Source organism: Kwoniella shandongensis, chromosome 12, assembly GCF_008629635.2.
Source record: "Kwoniella shandongensis chromosome 12, complete sequence".
NCBI classification, from domain to species: Eukaryota; Fungi; Basidiomycota; class Tremellomycetes; order Tremellales; family Cryptococcaceae; genus Kwoniella; species Kwoniella shandongensis.
The window spans coordinates 386961-405691 of record NC_089298.1 but is presented as its reverse complement, the minus strand read 5'-3'; the positions used below and the strand labels follow the sequence as shown (position 1 = coordinate 405691).

The 18731-nt window shown below is 50.7% G+C and overlaps 8 protein-coding genes across 8 annotated transcripts; 4 read left to right on the top strand and 4 right to left on the bottom strand.

Moving 5' to 3' along the window:
- Positions 1-254: 254 nt before the first annotated feature.
- CI109_106440 (PAB-dependent poly(A)-specific ribonuclease subunit PAN2) lies at positions 255-4806 on the bottom strand (the record flags this gene model as incomplete). Its single annotated transcript, XM_032003795.1, has 15 exons — positions 255-733; positions 798-857; positions 914-988; positions 1043-1223; positions 1299-1404; positions 1470-1692; positions 1753-1816; positions 1870-2184; positions 2242-2546; positions 2596-2846; positions 2908-2990; positions 3042-3384; positions 3451-3903; positions 3991-4317; positions 4475-4806. 15 exons carry the CDS (start codon positions 4804-4806, stop codon positions 255-257), a joined length of 3597 nt encoding a protein of 1198 aa, XP_031861793.1.
- Positions 4807-5299: 493 nt separating this feature from the next.
- On the bottom strand, positions 5300-7393 carry CI109_106439 (uncharacterized protein; the record flags this gene model as incomplete). The annotated part of the gene is made up of 9 exons (XM_032003794.1): positions 5300-5535; positions 5612-5854; positions 5911-5937; positions 5990-6081; positions 6138-6279; positions 6338-6381; positions 6529-6782; positions 6920-7160; positions 7257-7393. The coding sequence occupies 9 exons, from the start codon at positions 7391-7393 to the stop codon at positions 5300-5302; spliced, it is 1416 nt and encodes a 471-aa protein (XP_031861792.1).
- A 298-nt stretch (positions 7394-7691) lies between these two features.
- Positions 7692-8256, top strand: CI109_106438 (UPF0390 protein; the record flags this gene model as incomplete). Its single annotated transcript, XM_032003793.1, has 3 exons — positions 7692-7835; positions 8042-8142; positions 8202-8256. 3 exons carry the CDS (start codon positions 7692-7694, stop codon positions 8254-8256), a joined length of 300 nt encoding a protein of 99 aa, XP_031861791.1.
- Positions 8257-8425: 169 nt separating this feature from the next.
- On the bottom strand, positions 8426-10411 carry CI109_106437 (phosphatidylserine decarboxylase; the record flags this gene model as incomplete). The annotated part of the gene is made up of 12 exons (XM_065967837.1): positions 8426-8643; positions 8702-8803; positions 8861-8887; positions 9014-9198; positions 9275-9414; positions 9470-9585; positions 9697-9754; positions 9812-9849; positions 9906-9962; positions 10018-10039; positions 10120-10214; positions 10285-10411. 12 exons carry the CDS (start codon positions 10409-10411, stop codon positions 8426-8428), a joined length of 1185 nt encoding a protein of 394 aa, XP_065823909.1.
- Positions 10412-10806: 395 nt separating this feature from the next.
- Positions 10807-11959, top strand: CI109_106436 (uncharacterized protein; the record flags this gene model as incomplete). Its single annotated transcript, XM_032003791.1, has 4 exons — positions 10807-10924; positions 10998-11111; positions 11205-11803; positions 11858-11959. 4 exons carry the CDS (start codon positions 10807-10809, stop codon positions 11957-11959), a joined length of 933 nt encoding a protein of 310 aa, XP_031861789.1.
- Positions 11960-12054: 95 nt separating this feature from the next.
- CI109_106435 (uncharacterized protein) lies at positions 12055-13930 on the bottom strand (the record flags this gene model as incomplete). Its single annotated transcript, XM_032003790.1, has 8 exons — positions 12055-12439; positions 12515-12974; positions 13031-13113; positions 13175-13267; positions 13330-13467; positions 13524-13620; positions 13676-13762; positions 13810-13930. 8 exons carry the CDS (start codon positions 13928-13930, stop codon positions 12055-12057), a joined length of 1464 nt encoding a protein of 487 aa, XP_031861788.1.
- A 711-nt stretch (positions 13931-14641) lies between these two features.
- Positions 14642-16737, top strand: CI109_106434 (stress response protein NST1; the record flags this gene model as incomplete). Its single annotated transcript, XM_065967836.1, has 2 exons — positions 14642-16496; positions 16577-16737. The coding sequence occupies 2 exons, from the start codon at positions 14642-14644 to the stop codon at positions 16735-16737; spliced, it is 2016 nt and encodes a 671-aa protein (XP_065823908.1).
- Positions 16738-16799: 62 nt separating this feature from the next.
- On the top strand, positions 16800-18690 carry CI109_106433 (uncharacterized protein; the record flags this gene model as incomplete). Its single annotated transcript, XM_032003789.2, has 2 exons — positions 16800-16996; positions 17049-18690. The coding sequence occupies 2 exons, from the start codon at positions 16800-16802 to the stop codon at positions 18688-18690; spliced, it is 1839 nt and encodes a 612-aa protein (XP_031861787.2).
- Between the last annotated feature and the right edge of the window lie 41 nt (positions 18691-18731).

Genomic DNA, 18731 nt, shown 5'->3' with positions numbered 1-18731 from the left:
TGCGCAGTCGGGTTGCGGTTGACTGCGCAGCAACAATCAACGTAAGTGGCGTTTGGAACTGTACGACATGCAGCGATCAATTCGGACCGATATAAAATATCATTTCAAAGTGGTCCTTTTGATTGACTTTTGCTCTTGGCATTGACGTGACGGGAAACAAAACCTGACGTCTGTTCAACAAGTAATGCCCTCTATGCATACAAAGATCTCAACACCCACAACACATGCAACGACCCACCCCTGGGGCCATTATGCTACCATCTCCGTCCAGATCCAGGACCACCATTCCCACTTTGACCTCCATTCCCGTTCCAAGTTGATGGAGGCACCATCAAATGTCCTCTCTTCTCTTTATCCTCATCCTTCTTCTCCTTCCCTCCTCCCTTTTTCTTCCCGCCATTCTTCCCCTGTGCCAAGGGTGGAAAGTTTCCCGCCGGCGAAGCTGATCGATCTACCACAGCGCTCGGAGGCTTGAATCCCACTTTATGACCTTCGTTAAACACGTCGTCCATGATACTCTCAAACACACCATCTCCCTCGTTCTCGTAATCTCGCCATAGTTTGAATAACAGAAGGGCGTACCGCGCATCTTCGATAGAATCGTGGGAATGCGTTTGGATATCCTTTTTGAGCAGATACCATGCGAGATATCGAAGTGAAAGCTTCCGTTGACGTCCTGGGATAGTGTAGATATTGACAGTGTCCATGACTTGTTCAGGAGGTATGTAGATGTCTGAAGGGGCAGCCTGATCAACACGTGCGTCCGACACAGTCACAAACACAGGCATATGACTCACTGATCGTTCTGAAGTCCTTTGATAGCCCATGACCAATGAAGATGCACCCCAGGTCGACCACTACCCGACACCCAGTTGTCAGCTTAGTATACTATGTGCTACTCAGATGTACTCACGCAATCGCAACTTCTTGTATGCCACCTTGAGCGGTACCAACGTATGCGGCGAGTTATTCGGATCAAGATCTCCCGCTATAAATCACCATCAGCCCTGCAGGTGTACAGTCGAGCACCTCCTCCACTCACCTTTGATACCAGAATACTCTGTCAAATAGTCGACCACTGCTTCGCTCGTATGTATGTAATCATCAATGAAGGGTTTACCTTCCAGCGCGCCTTCACCACGCAGGACAGATACTCTCGCAAGCGACATGTGCGATGGTCGGAGGATGTTCTTCGTGCCATCTGATCGGAACTCCATCTCTTCCTATAGGAGCAACACAGACCTGATCAGCCCATACTTTCGCTCGCAAGAGGGTGGGAAGTGAACAATTCTATGTACCTGTTGCAAGGCCACAAACTCTGCATCTATTGCGACCAAAGTGCCAGGTTTCGGCATCTCTTCTGGTTGTAACACCTTGTGTTTGATCATATTCGTTCGTCGGTTCCTACACATCCGAAACATCAATATCAATCGATCTTGGAATCCACCGGGAAGTGTTCGTCCACTCACCAAGCGATCGAGACATCCTTGAACAAGGCTTCCGCATTCAACTGCTTTGGCAGCTTGCCCAGCTCCAGAACTGTCCCGCTATCGCTTCGTTCCAGTATGATCACGGCGGGGACTTTCCATTGGTCCGGGAATCGGAATACCTCTTCTTCTGTCACTTTTCGGACTAGGAAATCGTTGAACATGATCCACGAGGATTGGTCGTTTTCGTCCTCTTTGTTCGGTACTACGAGCGAGACCGTGATGAGCTTCACTCCATTCCATCCAATTTGCATCGCATACTCACTCTTGATAAACGAAACCAGATGTGCGGGCGTATCTGCCCTTTCTTGAACCTGGACGACCATAGACTATGACGGCCGATCAGTTCTTCCCAACAGAATATCATAGCGACAGTACTTACTCTGACTTCATAAACCGCTTGATCCAAACCCTTCGATTCGCCTCCTAACATCTCATCCACTCCTAGCCGAGGCGGTAAGAAATACTTTTTCGTCGACCCCTCACTCCTATCTTTCCAAACTTCGAAAACGTCGGCGGTGTTCATCATTGCGTTTATGGAGATGACGGGAGGGAGAGGGTTCTTGGTAGTTTGGGATAAGACTCTTCGACTTTCCAAAGGTGCAAACTGCTTGCAGTTACTGCATACGGCTTTCGTCGTCGATTCTCGGAAGATGGATGAGCGGACAATTTCTGAGAAGGTGGGGTGGGTAGATGACTAGCGGACAAGTGGACGTCAGTCACTATCACTTTCAGAAATGAGGGTGCGACTCACTTTCCGAGGATAGATAAGATCGACGGCGTGCAAGGTGGTATCTCTCGAAGACACAAAACCACAACTTCTACACGTGTTCGTCGTTTTGGTTTGTATCCCTAATACCTGGTCGATAGCAGAGGGTTTCTGATCCTGTATTGACAATCCATCGATCTCAGTCGTTTGTGGTCGAAGATCAAACGTCTCGCCTTCCACGACCGCCTCCGTGCTGAATGTTGATAATAGCCATCGATTGAAATTTTGGATCAAGGAGCCGTATGGTGCAGTGGACTTGTCATTATCGTCCATCAAGCCAAGGGCGGAGGCTAAGATTGCGTTAGTATACACGGTAGCTGCAAAGCGCAATCAACTCACCTTGAGGCGTAGCGCTGAACGCTCTTGAGAAATTACTAGCCTGACAATTCCGTCCCTTCGCATCCTCCAACATCCTGAATAAGAACCCAGCTTCACAAAGCAAACAATGCTCCTTCTTACAATCGACACATATGTGCGCTGTGGCGACTGCTCGGATAGGCTGAATGTAATGAAGTGCTTGGAGGAGGGAGTTGGTGTACGAGTTGAGGATGTCGGTCTCGAGACCGCTGTATTTCGTCCGGTTATAGAATCTGTGGTCGACGAATGAGTACGCTGCGCCTCTTCCTGGTAAAAGTAGAGACAAAGACTTACTCGAAATCGAAATCTTCGATACCGAACTTGGAATACTTGATCTCCACTTTCCTGTAATACTTTGGTATCTCGCCATCGGGCGTCTACCCAGCGATCATCAGTCTGCAACCTACATCTTCAAAACAAATACTCACCACCTCCTCCAGATCTGCTTGTTCTTCCGCTCTGGCCGACTTTTTGTCCTTCTCACTCCTGAACCTGGGCTCGCTATCTCTTCTTCCTCCACCTACACCGTTCCCGCCCGTCGTCTTCTTCCCTGCACCTGGTCTAGCAGTGAGGACATATCGCTTCCCTCTCAATTCCTTTGGGTTCGTAGCGTATCCTACAAAGTCAACCATCTTCACTGTCGAGAGAACGGAGTTGGGGATAGTAGCGGGAGGATTATAGAATGGGGAGGTGGAGGTGGCATATGTTTCCGGGGAAAAATTAGAGAGAAGGGGTTCGTTGTAATATGGCATTCCGATGAGGTTCAGGGGGCTGCGGATGAGCAGATCAATACCATCAGCGTAGACCACAAAGCAGATATTCATAGTTATGACTCACGTGGTATCGTCCCAAGGTATGGGAGGGGGCGCATCAGCAGCGTCTGGCCATTCAGGCTTGATTCCTTCATATCCGTTGAATGGCGGGAGCACCAATCCACCCCTATCATCCAACACGGCGTTCTCTCCCACCTCATGCGTCGTCCAGAGATGCAGTTGACCATCCGCATCTCCAAACGCTAGATAATCTCCTCTAGGACTCAGCGCCATCGAAGTGACATACGAGTTCACGTCGAGTTGTTGGAAGTTCAGACTCGACGAAGATGTTGTGGAACCGATAGACATGTCAATGATTTGAAGCATCCCTTGTTGGGAGGAAAGGACGAGTTTGGATGTGTCGGTCGGATGGAGGAGGGCGAAAGCGGGTCCAGCGGGGAAAGAAATGGGTGGGAGGGGTCGTAATGTTCGTACGTCGTATATCCGTACCAGAGGGTCAGGAAGAGGATGTCCTTGCCTAAGTCACGGTAAACGAAATCACATCAGCATTCCTTCACATATAGCATCCTTAAGAGCTACCGCCCGCGCGAAATCTCCAACTTACATATGTGTCCATCCCCACGTACACACCATATTACCCTGTACATCCGCCCCGCTCAATCCACCCGTATGAGCTTGTACACTCCCCATCCCAGCAGCAGCTTTGAACCCCGTCCTCGGATCCAGTACCGTCACTTGTCCCGACATTCCGGCAGACAATACCGTTCGATGTAATGGTGCGAGATGAACTACAGGTGATTGCGCTTCGATTCGTCGGACGACTTCACCCCGTGAAGTGTTGGCGAGGAGCATCTGACCAGACCCGCCAGCTAAGACTTCGTGAGAGTTGGTAGGGTTTGGTGTCATACTTTGTAAAGAACGTGTGGGGTCGCTGTGGGGTCCAAAGAACGAATATCAGCAACGGGGTATTCCCTCTCAGTTTTATCGTTCTGCTGACAGACTCCGCTGACAGAGTCAGACCGCTGCTGATCGAGCAGTTCCGAGTGTTGTCTTCGAAGCCCGCACAGCTGACAGTAACAGTCACTTACCCTACGTTCCACTTCGACGCACCACCCCTCTTCCTCCCTCCGACCCCACCTTCCGTCAATGTCCACACATCCCTGTCTGTCACTCTAATCTCCTTGACGGCAGGACTCATCCCCTGATGAGGTAGATACGGACCAACCGATCTCGCTCCATGTGCTGGGAATTGCACATTCCGCGTCAAGGAGAGCGGGGTACATAATGCTGAGACGGAACCGGAGGAAGTACCGATCCATAATACGTCGGAGAAAGGGTCGACTGTCAGTGCCGTAGAGATAGGTTTGGGGTCGACAGATTGCGGTGGGAGAGGAAGGAGATGAAGAGGATTGTAATTCATCGTGGTGCGGTGCAAGATGAGCTCAACGAGTCGGACTTGGCGTGCTGCTCTAGGCTATAGCTTGGGTGGTCTGGACCGAAAGTTAGGTGGAAGGATAATGTGATAACTCGGGATTCAGGCGATGATGAGAAGGGGGTAGGAGGAGGGAATATGCTTTGTAACGGGTATAAGTGACTAAGGAGTGGACATGGGTGGGCGAGAGCAAGAGAGTGTGTCGAGACAAGGATAGGTTGAGAAGTTGACAACAAATAATGAATGGAATGACGCGACTTTATCGAGGGCTTACTTTCACTTCGCTCATGTTACCGAACGACTCGCTGCCCCTGACCGGGCCTCCACCTATGGTCTTCGTCTCACATTTGACCAGTCATGCACAACACCACACTTGACAAGATGCTGTATGAATCACTAGATGACGATAGTGTATCACTGACGGACATATGGACCTTGCCAGATTATGCATATCATTTTACTACTGCTTCACTTCCACTCTTCACAAATCCTTCTTCATCTCACTCTCGCTCGCACTCGCATTGACGCCCTTCAGCGCTAAGGGCTTACCACCCTTGTACGCCTCCATCGCGTTCAGCCTCTCGGGCAAAATAGGATGTGAGTGATGGTACATTGAGTAGAGCCAATCGCTGTGTGGAGACGAGAGGTTGGTGACGTGCAGCTTGATAAGCGCGGAAGCGAGATCCTTCTTCTTGCCAAGCTGGACGGCGAATTCGTCTGCACAACCATAAGTCGTTAGCAAAACTGTCATGTTATCCGCAATACGCGGAAGCAGTGATGGTGATATACTCACCCGCTTGGTACTCCATTCGCCTGGTCTCGGCGTGCAACAAGAACTTGACCAACGCATCAGTAGGCTCCAACACAAGCTGGAAAAGGACAAAGCCGATACAGATGGGTTGAGGGGAAGTGACAGCGAGACTAGGATCGAAGCCGAATGAAGAGTAGAGAGCTTTGTTGTTGATAAAGATGGAGAAGATGGTGAGAGTCAGAAGGAGATGGAGCTGAGTGACGAGCAGGAGCTTGGTCGGGTGGGCTAGAGCGAGCGCATCGAGTCAGCAGATAAACGCGACACCTTGTGTGCGGACTTACCGAAGTACCAGTGACCGAGTTCGTGACCTGAACTCTGTTATCAGCTTAAGTATAACGATGATAGCTGGCGTCCACTTACCGAGTACAGCGACAACCTCGTCAACCGTGCTATCCTTGATCAGAGTATCGTAAATAACGATATGTTTTGACCAAGGCAGACCGTAGAAGTAGCTTAATAGCGTCCGCAGTATTAGCTATGTCATGCCGGTGCATAGAAGTATACTCACGCATTTGAGTGGGAACTCCTCTTACTCCCATCAATCACATAAAGATGCTTGAGCGGGAAACCAAGCTGATTGGCAAGCTCTTCCACTTTAGTTCGGAGTTCGCCCTCGGGAAGGGGCTCGAGCTTGTTAAATAAGGGTTGGACTGGAGGGCAGAGATTTGTCAATAACACAGTCCGTGCAAATGTATTGATAATACTTACTGAAAGTGGGGTATACAATCTGGAGCGAAAGCTGGATACCGAGTCTGGAGAGAGTAGATACATCGTTAGCTTTTCTATTACTTGGTTCACACTGGCCTCCTCTACAGGCGTGACGTGAACCACTACCCAGTTCTTCACCATCGTCCTCAACTTAGGTAATTGGTGAAGTTGGTTACACTCCGCGAACTTACAAGAACAACATCAACCAAGGGACGAAACTCTTCCCTGCCCATTCAATAACCTTCAAGAAACCCGCCAACACCGGTAGACCAATGACCGCAAAGAGAGCATAAGTCTTGATTGTGTCTGCGATCCATAATCCGAATGTCGATTTGTTGAAGCCGTGTTTCTGCTCGAGGATGAATGTGTGGTAGTATGACCAAGGGAGACCGGGGATACCGGTGGTCAAGGTGAGGACTGTCATCCATAGTAGGGATCGTGTGATCTGCGAAAGGAGAGATTGTATTGGTGTCAATCACAGAACCACCCGACGAAGAAGACACTGGGCAGGAGTGGGCAAGCAAAGCGTGAAGTTGACGCATCGTGTGCACGGTCTCGAAGAGAGAGGAGAGAAACACTCACGACCCAATTGTTACCCAACCCAAGTCCACTCAACAACCTCCCTGCAAAATCCCACAAACCCGCATAAGCACCAACTTTTATTAAACCCCATCCGAGAGCTTGATCAAAGACAAGTTTCGCAAGTGAGTATCTCGTCTTGTCACGACTGTATGATTGAGCTTTGGTGAATGTTTCTTTGGGCAAGTGGGCTTTTAATGCTGGAGGGGGAGCAGGTCGATCATAGCATGGGAGTTGACGACGGCTGAGCGGGACAAGCGGACGAGTACGAACGTCAGCATGTGAATCGAGCAAGCGGGACGGATCTCACAGCCCGCATAGTGTAGATCGTCACACTCACAGGATGTACGCTTCGAAAGCCGTTTGACCCCAAGTGAAGAATATCACCAAAGTCTGATAATTGATCGATGGGTTATCCGCCAAATCCGTCAATCTGGCGATGACACCTGTCAGAGCCGACACGATAGGGTTGGTCATCTCGCTCGTCCTTGCTCTTGTGTTGAGCTTTTTGCGAAAGGAGAAGGGTGAGATCAAAGTTGAAGTGTCTTTGTCTTTGTTCTTAGCTTCTGGTGGACTTACGTGGCATGGACCCTACGCGAAAGTACAAGTATGAAGCGGCGATCGCCGTTCGAGATCAGGTTCAGACGGAATCAAATGATTTGCTTTTGCTAAATGATCTCCACTCTCCACTCTCGGTTCTTCAAAATATTCAACATCTATCTTTGTACTCCACACACAGCATCAATTATCCACTACAAGATAGACACCATACAACATGGCTCAAGGCGCTGCTAAATCCCTCAAGGGGAAATCACAATCTGCCGGAGCGACGAGGAAGAACAACGGCAAGACAAGACCTGGACGAAGAGATATTGCGCCAAAGGAGAGACAGAGGGTGATTGAAAGGTCTCAGAAGAAGGTGAGTGGGGGCGATTGTCTTCACAGATGGAAAGCGAATGAGAGGAATAGGATAAGGTGTTTTGGGCGTCTGCGAGTGTGAAGAGGATGATATACACGGATGGGACTGCGGTCATCCTGTCTCGCGCAGTCCAACTGAGCTTTGTGGAGCAATGGCTATATTATGTCAAGAACGTATATTGATCACATCGCAACTATTCTCCACAGCACCTCTCGAGCAAGATCAACAACTCCATCGAGAAACAGATGGTGGCGGCTGCTTCTGCTGGCAAACTCAGCATCATGAGAAGTGTGGGCGACGTTGCCGCGTGAGTGGGAATGATTCGATCACCCTGTAAAGCGATGACTGATCGTGAGGTATTTGTAGTGGAGCTGGAAAGGACGCTGCCAAGGGCAAAGGCAAGGGCAAGGGCAAGGCATAGTCTGACTGGAATGACTTGGATGATCGACTCTTAGGTGAATTTGCTATAGAATGTTGATCGGACTGAGCAGGACAAAACTGATGAGTAAAGGCAGATTCCCTCCACATTTCTATTATGTATACCAGTGTTGTATCTCTCGCTATACCACCGCAATGTCCATTTACTTCTCTTACGCAGCCACTTTGCCGATTTCCATTCCTACCCGTACTAAAGTCTCCATCTGATGCTCTGACGTCGCCACCAAGTCTTCGTCGAATTTCACTCCGCTCCTGCTCGGGAAGACGCAGATGGTCGTTGAGCCGCCGTACTGGAACCAACCAAGTTCTTCACCCTTTGCAATCTTGTCACCTGGTTTCTTGGACCAGCCAATGGAACCGACCAACATCGCTGTACGAGTGGAACTTCGGTCAGCTGGGATGACCATCAACCAAGGAGGTCGACTTACCGCCGATGGCGACAAAGGCTGTTGGGACGGATTCTCGTCCGGGTCCAAAGTCAGCGTGGATAAGCATGACGGACCGCTTGTTCAGTGTGAACACGTTGAGATCTGTCAAAGTTTTTGATGAGTAAGCGCTGCCACAATGAGTTGCACACATCCACCCACCCTCGTTGATTGCTTGGGGATTGACAGCTACGAGACATATTAGCGCTTGCTCAGTCTCAATACCGATCTGCTGAATTCTAACTCACTGTACAACTCGCCTATATGGACTACCAATCAGCTGTCTGCTTTATCTCTCGCACTACGAAGACTCACCAGCAATATCCTTAATATCTCCAACCACACCGTCGACTGGCGAGTGGAACCTGTGGTAATCTTGCGGCGCTAGTCGAGCGATTGCCAAGGCGGCCGCTCCATCGTCCTGTATCTCCTTGAAACGGGTATCGGTGGCGTCGTTACCAGTGAGCAGGTTCGGGAGCGTGAACTGCTTTCCTTTGATCCTGTGTTAGGTCAGCGAGGAGATGCTGGCTATAGGCACTGCTTGAATGTCAAGGGATATCAGAAATCGTAACCTACCATATCTTTTTGGCTTTGTCGACAGTGGGGAATACGGTTAGCCGACAATCCGCTGGGGAGATGACGATGGAGGGGTCATTTGGAGCCGCGATTGGTCGAGCAGTAGGGACTAATCTTCGCGAGAAGAAAGAGTTGAAGGTCTGCAAAGGGAATATATGAGCTGTCTGTTTCGGTCCCATGGAAGCGGATACGAACTGGATATTGATTGATGTCTTTGACTAATAGCTCGTCCATCGGTAGTTCATAGGTATCGATGAATGCTTGGATGTGCTCCTTGACTCCTTCTCCTGTTGCATCGTATATCTTTCCCTCTACAGCGAAGAACATTTGTGTTGGTTAGGCATTGTTACGATAGGTCATCCCACATATGCGCTTCGCACACATTATGGGAAATAGCTGAGTCGAAGTAAGTTAGGACTCACGCTGGATGGATTTAGTCTCAAGCAGCTTCTCGACAGATGAGTACGACATGTAGGTGCACTGAGTAGACGTTAGCATACCTTCGTCATATATGAAGTGTTGTGTGGAGGCACATACCCCTTTGACGAAAAGGAGATGCATCCCGACTCGTACGTCTGTTTACCTCATGTCAGTTCACAAATCCACGATCCTTCATGAACTGCGGACGAACAGATTGGCATGGTCTCGAAGATCTTTCGGCCGGTTTGTCGATCGATAACGTAGTTTCCTGTGAATCGGATGGCCGATTAGCGTTGGTTTGAACACACTATAATGTTATTCACCCATATGTTCCATCGCGAACAGCTGTAACAGATATACCCAATCAGCTCCATCGTCCTGCATTACTTCCACCAAAACGGGAATAGTGACAATGACACACGTACATGATCCAGAGTCTCTTCCGAAGGAAAGAATTTTGATATCCACTTTTTCCCGTGGGAACCATGACTATGCACGGCATCTGCCCTCGTTTCGCTCGCTGCGTTGTGAATCCGAAATGAGACTTAGCAACATCTCAACGTCTCCAAATTACGGCGAGTGATACTCACGAGCCAACTGGTCTTTCGATTCTCCTTTCACAGCTTGCGAATTGGAGATGATATGATCCAAAGAATCTTCGAGGGGTTTACCCAACTCTTCGGGGATAGGTGCGGTCGCTACTGAGCTTGATGCCATGGTGTGATCAACGTTATACCTGAGATGATTTCGAGTGAACTAGAGAGCTACAATTGAGGCGTTGAAGTGAGGTGGGGGGGTGGGGCTTTGTCTTCTCGCTTGATTGCTATATAAAGATGGAAAGTGTCAATAACCCACCCGAGTGCGGCAGTGGACTACTTCGAGGGGATGACGTACAAAAGTTCAGAAATAGCAAAAGCCGGGGTCTCCACTTCAGACAGTCACGTGGAGGTGTTGGTAAATGGAGGGAATGATTAGTTCGTCTGCCTGAGAGATAGATTTCTGGATTCGATGAACAGAAGCAGTTAACAAGATAGCTAGCAAAGCATATCATATCGATTGTCCAACTTGCTTGACGGTTTCCACTCTAACACTACCCTACACGCATTAGCGCTATGTCCCGCCCTGGTCCAAGTCGTCGTCCAGATGGAAGAAAGGCACTCGATCTTCGACCTGTGCATATCTCAATAGGAGAGCTAGATCGAGCTGATGGGTCAGGTCGATTCGCATTCGGTATGTGTGCCCTCTTTAGTACACGATTGCTTGAAGACGCAAAGAGCTGATCTTTCTTTTTCGCACGGATTAGGCTCGACTGCTGTTTTGGCGAGCTGTTCGGGTCCTATTGAGGTTCGATTGAGGGAGGAGTTGCCTGATAGAGCGACTTTGGAGGTTTCTCATCGACCATTGGAAGGTATAGGAGGTGAGTGAAGGTTTGAAGACACAACCACCTTGTCCTGGTCGAGACTACGATACGAGATGAGGGTGAATGCTGATCTGCGCGCTTGTGTTATAGCTACCCCATCTCGAGCTCTTGTCACGACTCTCGAAACGATCTTCCTACCTCTTCTCTCCCTCTCACAACACCCTCGATCCCTTTTTCAACTTGTTGTCCAATCGCTCTCCGCATCTTCCTCATCTTCCGCCTTTTCTTCATCATCAACTAACATCGTCGATTCGTCCTCCTCTTCCGCTCAAAACACATGGCCTGCACCTCCACCCTCGAAATCTGCCGAAGAAGATGATTATCAGCCTTCGTCAACTCTGACGTCCAATGACTATAGTCCTCCTACATCCTATACTTTCTCTTCAAGAGCTGCATCTATAAATGCTTCGACGTTAGCATTCTTGTCGACGGGATCTATACCGATGAAAGGTCTAGCAATCGCTGTTTCTGTGGCAGATCTGGGGGAGAAAAGAGGAGGATTGGTCCTGGACCCAAGTGCAGAGGAAGAGTCGAGAGCGAAAAGTAGATTCGGGTTCGGTTGGGCTTTCGGTCAGGGATTGAGCTTGAAGAAGAAGGAACAAAGGGGTATGGAAGTGGAAGGTCAAGAAGAGGAAAAGGATATGGAATTGGTTTGGGTGGAAAGTGAAGGTGATTTCACGAGAAAAGAGGTGAGCTACCCAGCCTTTCGCACTGTTGCAACGTACAGCTGACAGTCATTGAAGTGGGTCGAAGCTTCGCATATCTCGAAAGGAGCAGCGAGACAAATACTCGAACAGATCCGGACCAAGCTTGGCGAACATATCGAGAACAGACAACTGGCATAGGCAGTACAACGGCTGCAAAATTGACCGGCATAGATTTGGCTTCACGATGTAATGCATACAAAATAGTACCATGTAGCCCTGCCTGATCGTTCGTGTCACTGTCCCGCTGTCCACTCCTCGATGGCTCTGCCTAGTCTAAAAACTAACCCTTCCATCCCCCACTGACCCGTCACACTGACTCCGACAGGCCAGCCGTCATCCCCTTTACCAGCTGGTACGGACATGGCCGGTAATCCTGCCAACGAAGCGGGCACCGTCAATCGATCTTGTTGGTATTCCGTCTCGCCTTTTGCGGGCTTCGAGCCCAATACGGGAGCTGTCCTGATAGCTGTGGGGTGTATTAGGAGATCGACACCATCTGCGTTTGGCCGAGGTCCTGATGCAGCGTGCAAGGGATGAGGGATGCGGAATATGTTTTGGTAATCTTGTCGAAGCAGTTGACGGAGATACAACGCTTTGAGATAGGTATTATCGAACTCGCTGGATTTACCACGATCAGGTCAACTTCCACGTCTTAAGACACCTATCCCAAAGCCGACGCGGTGCTACACTCACTCTGCACTCAGGGCATACGTCCCAGCCAGAATTCTCTTCTTCACTTCCTTCCCAAACCCTTCCGTCCTGACTCGTATTCTCCTCTCCGCCCCACTCTCTCCTTCTCTCTTTTCTCTCTCTTGTACACTTCCAAACCACCCTCCGCCATATCTTCCCAGATTACTAGACGCTTCGGCGCTCGCCAAAACGTAATATGCAGGCAAGGCCAAATCTATATTCGGTAAAGAAACAGTTTGTATGGATGCTCCGAGGGATGTGAGATGGGATATCAAAGATTTCGCTGGAGTGAGCGGAGATTCGGCGGGCAAACCTATTCGTAGTCCTGACAATGGGGATGGTGCAGAAGTGGAGGGAAGAGAGGCGAGTTTGGCAAGATGGGAATCGAGTGTCTCCTTCGCAGCTTGTCGAGAAGAAGGAAGCGCACAGGTCATATCACCTTCATCAGGATGGGAGATGACACCTGCCAAAGTCTTATCAGTTTACGTGCTTCTGGCCCGAAAAGAGATGTGCGCCCACCGAAGACCTCCTCAGCAGTATTGACATCTCGAGCGAGCACACCAACACAATCCAACGAATCTGCATATGCAATGACACCTCGTCTGTACGAGCCTCAGTTTAAGTTATTTCGCCTATCTTTGGAGATAGAGGGCCATGACTCACCGACTAACTAGTCCGTAGGAAGGTTTGAGGCCCACTACACCGCAATAACTCGCTGGTAATCTCACTGATCCGCCAGTATCTGTGCCGAGTGCCCTGCATGCGTGACGTACCCTCATCAGCGTGATGCGGGAAAAGCAGTGCGACACATCACTCACGCCCAACAGCTTCCTTCTGCCACCGCAGCAGCTGATCCACCCGAGCTTCCACCTGCTGACCTTGGCGGTTCGTCAGGTGTCGGTGAAGCAGGGTTATGCACAGGTGTATAGAAAGGGGGGAGATGCGTGGTCAGAGACCTGTAATTTGGGAAAGTCAGCTTCGATCATTCTTGGGAAGGAACAGACTAGCTCACCCCATTCCAAACTCGTCCATCTTTGTTTGGCCGGCTATTTGTGCGCCAGCTGAGAGAAGGGATGTGACGCAAGTGGCTGTGTAAGGTGGGTCATAATCTGTTCCAAGGAGCATCAGCTGAAGTATTGCAATTTTCGATGGCTTGCTATTCACCTCGAAGTATGGAGGACGAGCATGATGTAGGCGCTGCATCGTAGGAGATGTTATCCTTGATAGCGATTGATTTACCAGCAAGCACACCTGCAACGACTGTTAGTGAGCGGATCAAGGATGAAATGCGAGCTTACCTGATGTGGAAGGGCCGGGAGTAGCAGGATTGATCCATGAGTACGGCGTTGGATGCGTGCTCGATGTCCTCGGCTTGACCTTTGCGAGGGTGGACGCTGCTCTTGGTACGCTCACCCTCATCTTCTTCCATGGGTTGAGTGTCTTTACGGTGATGAGATTGATGTATGCGAGTGATTGATTGTTTTCGAGTGAACGAGACTGGTGGAGGTTGAAACGGGTGAAGGGTGCCACATGCGTTTATAGAGCGGTAATACGCGGCGTTTTCGCTTCTCACTGCTTTAATACCACCTCCCTTTACTGTATACAGACTCATCTCACCATACAGTCACTCACTATACACTATACACTACACACCCTTCCATCACTGTCCACCTGCCATTAACATACCTCGCTCTCAATCACCTTCGATCCTACTATACTTGTATCCGTCCTACACTCAACACAAGTCTTGGTCTTACCACATCGCTTCACCGACCAAGCACGACCAGTCAACGACTCCACCCCTCCCTCCTTTTACTGCAAGAGACACCTCGATAACCCTCCGAGGTAGAATTCGGAAGACTCTGGTTCATTGCCGAGGTAAGTCAAAGGTCGCATGACCCTTCAAGGTTTGGTGGACCAGGAAGAAAGGAATGTCAAGGAGAGTATTGAAGCAAGGAAAGGCTATGGACCGATCATACCGATCACCTCCTTCTCGTTCCATTTAGAAATATTCATTATGGCCTGCCTTTGTCACCACGCTCAGACACACACACTCACCCTTAGCCACAACGAACACCTGTGCTGACGGTTCCTCCCTCGTCACTTTAGTCTCCCTACCTCCTCTCTCTTATGTCCTCCAACCCTTCTACGCTCCCTCCTACCGGCCTATCCAAGTCCGCAGCGAAGAAACGGGCAAAGAAAGCGGCCAAAGCACAAGCGGCGAATCCATCATCCATCGACATCTCGGGTGAGGTGGAGACGACGGGCAATCAACCCCCATCAGTCGCACCTCCCTTACCACCGTCCTCGGCTCCCGACCCGCTGGATCCATCACTGTTCAACTTTTCAGCTCCTGGGTCATATCCCGTCGACGTGCAATACGACAATAACGCTTATTACGACGAGGTGGACGTCCCCATCAATCATCAGAACGCTTTCGCAGGTTCTTATTCGATTGATTACAATCTGTCTCTTCAGAACGGTGGTGCGCTCGCTGGACTCTCTGCCCCTTTCAACATCACCCACGACGATCTCATATCAGCGGCAAACGAGCTGTACAAGAGAATGGCCGACCCGGAGTTCGGAGCAGACGATGCGTATTGGTCATCTTTACCACCGCATATCAGACAGTTTATCCGTGATGCCGTCCCCTTCACCGGTACCATCAGTCAGAACACGCCTGGCAATACGTCAAGTCAACGGACAATGTACCAGATGGCTCAACAGATCGTCCAAGCAGCGAGTCAAGGGATGGGCTTAGGACAGGGCATGGGAGCGAACTTGATGTCTGGAGTGAACGGGATGAACGGAAGGCAATACGCTCAACCTAGCATAGGAGAGGAGTTGGGTTTCCATCGCCATCCGGATGCCAAGGAGGAAGAGTACGAGGACGAGGAGGATTATGATGGGGATGAGCAGGAGTACATCGCGCCAAATGGGGATGCGCCGAAGAAGAAGAACAAAAAGAAGAAGAAGAAGAATCACGCAGCAGCGGTCGAGCCTCCTCCTACTTCTCTTCCTCCTCCTACAGCGAAGCAACCACCGCGGCAACCAGTACCTCCGCAACCCCCAGTCCAACAACAACAACAGCCAGCGCTCAATCCACCTCCACCTCCTGTGACTCCCGCCCCTGCCCACCCACCTCCTAGCTCTCGTGCTGCTGGCAAGCAGCCAATGAGCAACACCGCCGTTCCTGCCGCCAACCCACCTGCTCGATCTGCTCGCGCTGCCGGTAAAGCGCCAGCTAGTGCTGCGCCTCCGCACAATGCTCACGCCGGTCACACACATAATCACCCACCTGCTTCCAGCAAGCCTGTCGCGAAAGGCAAAGCTCCAGCAGCCGCGCCGCCTGCAAAGATATGGACTCAATCGTCGGCGGAAGATCGAGAAAATATACGACTGTTCTGGCTCGGTCTCAGCGAAGCTGAACGTAGGGATCTGCTTCGAATCGAGAAAGATGCTGTCTTACGGAAGATGAAGGAACAGCATCGCCATTCCTGTGGATGTGCCGTGTGTGGGAGGAAGAAAGTCAACATCGAGATGGAATTGGATCAACTCTACGAGCAATACTACGACGAATTGCGGTCATATGCTGCTGAACAACGAGCTGCAGCGAACGGTGTCAAACCTCCACCAAATGGTGCTGGTCCGTTCCCCGGCAGCGTCGAGGTGGATGCTACAGGTGTAGTCACGAGATACGATCATCGAGCACCAGATCCTCACGTTCACGATCACGACGACCTCGACGGTGATGAGAGTGACGAGTACGATGATGAGGAGGACTATGGAGATGAGGATGAGCTTGATGATGAGGATATTGGCTCCGACGAAGCTGATGTGGGAGATGATCTCGATGAGACGGCACAACCCCCTCCACCTGTTTCCAATCGACATGCGAGACCACCACCCACGAAAACGGTTACACCGCGACCCGAAGGTGGCGATGATTTCTTGAGTTTTGGTGCTAATCTGGCTACCATCAAAGGTGAGTTTGCGCTCTTTTCAATGCACTCGCGTGGGGGCTTACGCTGAGCTATGCCTGGTTTCTTTACCGCTTCATCCCAGGAGGTATACTCACCATTGCCGATGACATGCTCAAGAATGATGGATCCAAGTTTTTGGAGATGATGGAGCAACTGGCTATTCGTCGTTCTGCAAGGGAGGAGCAAAACCTGCGGGAATTGCAAGAGGAGACGGACGACGAAGATGACGAGAGCAAAGAGTGAGTCAGAGATATCAAGAGTAGTCTGCTAACCCTCGTAGTGAGCCCTTGACAGAACAAGAACGAATGGAGGAGGGCAAGAGGATGTTCCAGATCTTCGCAGCGAGAATGTTCGAGCAACGAGTTCTGCAAGCTTACAGAGAGAAGGTTGCAAAGCAAAGGGAAGAGCAACTGCTTCGAGAGCTTGAGGAGGAAGAGGACTCAAAGCGAGCCAAGGAAGAGAAAAAGGCCAAGGAGGCGCAGAAGAAGAAGGACAAGAAGAAGTGAGTACGACTGTGTGTTGTGACAAGTCTCGCCCCTAACGACGATCTACAGGATGCAAAAGCAGAAAGCAGATGAAGAGAAAGCTGCTAGGGAGGCTGCTCTCGCTGAGGAACAACGTGCTGCTAAGGCAAAGGCGGAAGAACAAGAGAAAGATCGAATGCGAAGACAAGAGGAAGAGCGCGCTCGACGCGAAGCTGTCAAGAAGGCTGCTCAAGAAGAGGCTCAAAGACAAGCGGCCGATCGAAGAAAGCGACAGCAGGAAGAGAAGGAACGGGAAGAAGAAGCTGCTCGGAAGAAGAGAGAGCGGGAGGAGAAGGCTAAGAAGGAGCGCGAAGCACGGGAGAAGGAGGCGAAAGAGAAAGAACGCAGGGACAGAGAGGAACGACTCGCCAAGGAGAAAGCGGACAAAGAACGAGCTGTCAGAGACAAGGCTGAAAAGGATCGGCTTGCCAAGGAAGCCAAAGAAAAGGCGGAGAAGGATCGATTGGCCAAGTTGGAAGAAGACAGACTGGAGAAGATCAAGCGGGACGAGCTGGAAAAGAAGGAGAAGGAGGTTGCAGAGCAAGCCAAGATCTTGGCCGCTCAACAAGCTCAACGAGAACGAGTCAAGGTGGAGAAAGCGGCTGCGGACAAAGCAGCAGCGGATCGTCTGGCAGCCGAGAAGCTACGAGCGGGTGTTGCGATACCTAGTGGTCCAACACCCCAGACAACTCCCCCGATCCCCCAGCCTTCCCCCGTCAAAGCACCGAGACCACCTCAAGCAGCTCGATCGCAAAAGACTCCTCAACCTTACTTCCCCCAGCCTATTCCCTCGGTCGGCGTTTCAGCTTATCAACGCTTACCAGTCTCTCAACCTTTCGCTGCGCCCGGTTTCCGACCAAACTATCCAGCTCAATCTCCCGCATTCTCTCCCCCTCAAACCAACGGTCCTTCGATCTCCCCCAACCCACCTCCTCGAGGCTTCGCCCCGGAGCCTAGTCCACCCTTCGACCACGGTCTCCGTACGGCACCAATCGGAATGGGTTTCCCCCCAGTCAAACCATCTGCACGAATTCCATCGGTTGACGAGGCGTTTTCGCCCTCGACCGCACCGATCGGTTCGACCCCGTCATCCAGTCGAGGTGTGTCAGGCGCGGATCTGCTGTCGTCTCAAGACGAGTACAGGTCATCACCCGTCCCTGCGCCCATTGCTCCTCCTGCTCCGATTGGAAGACCATCAGCCTATCTCGACCAACCTGTTCCATCTGGATCAAGCGCACTTCGATCATCTTCTCCCGCACCTCCTGATCAAGTCTTCGGATCAGCTGCCCTTGGTGGCGACGACGAGATTGTCCAACCTCAACAACGCAGAACACTATCAAATGGTTGGGGAGATGTGCCCGTTGCAGCTGCTCCTGGGGCAGGTCGATGGTCATCTTCTCCCTCTATATGGGGGTCAACAGGTGATTCTGCACCTGCCTCAACATGGGGTGCGCCAGGTGGTGGAATGCCAACGATAGGCGAGAGACAAGCTCCACCAGGTCTCTCATCGATCGGTGGTGTCGGCGCTTCTTTACCGGGTAGACAACCTTCGTTTGGTGGGATAGGTTCTCCCTTTGGTCCAGGTACGATTGGAGGTGTCTCGACTGGTTTCCCTCAAAATCTCTTCTCACCACCATCACAACATCAACATCCTCATCCTGAGCACAGGTAGCGCAAACGTGACAGATAGGCCACATTAGCAGTAGCAGTAGC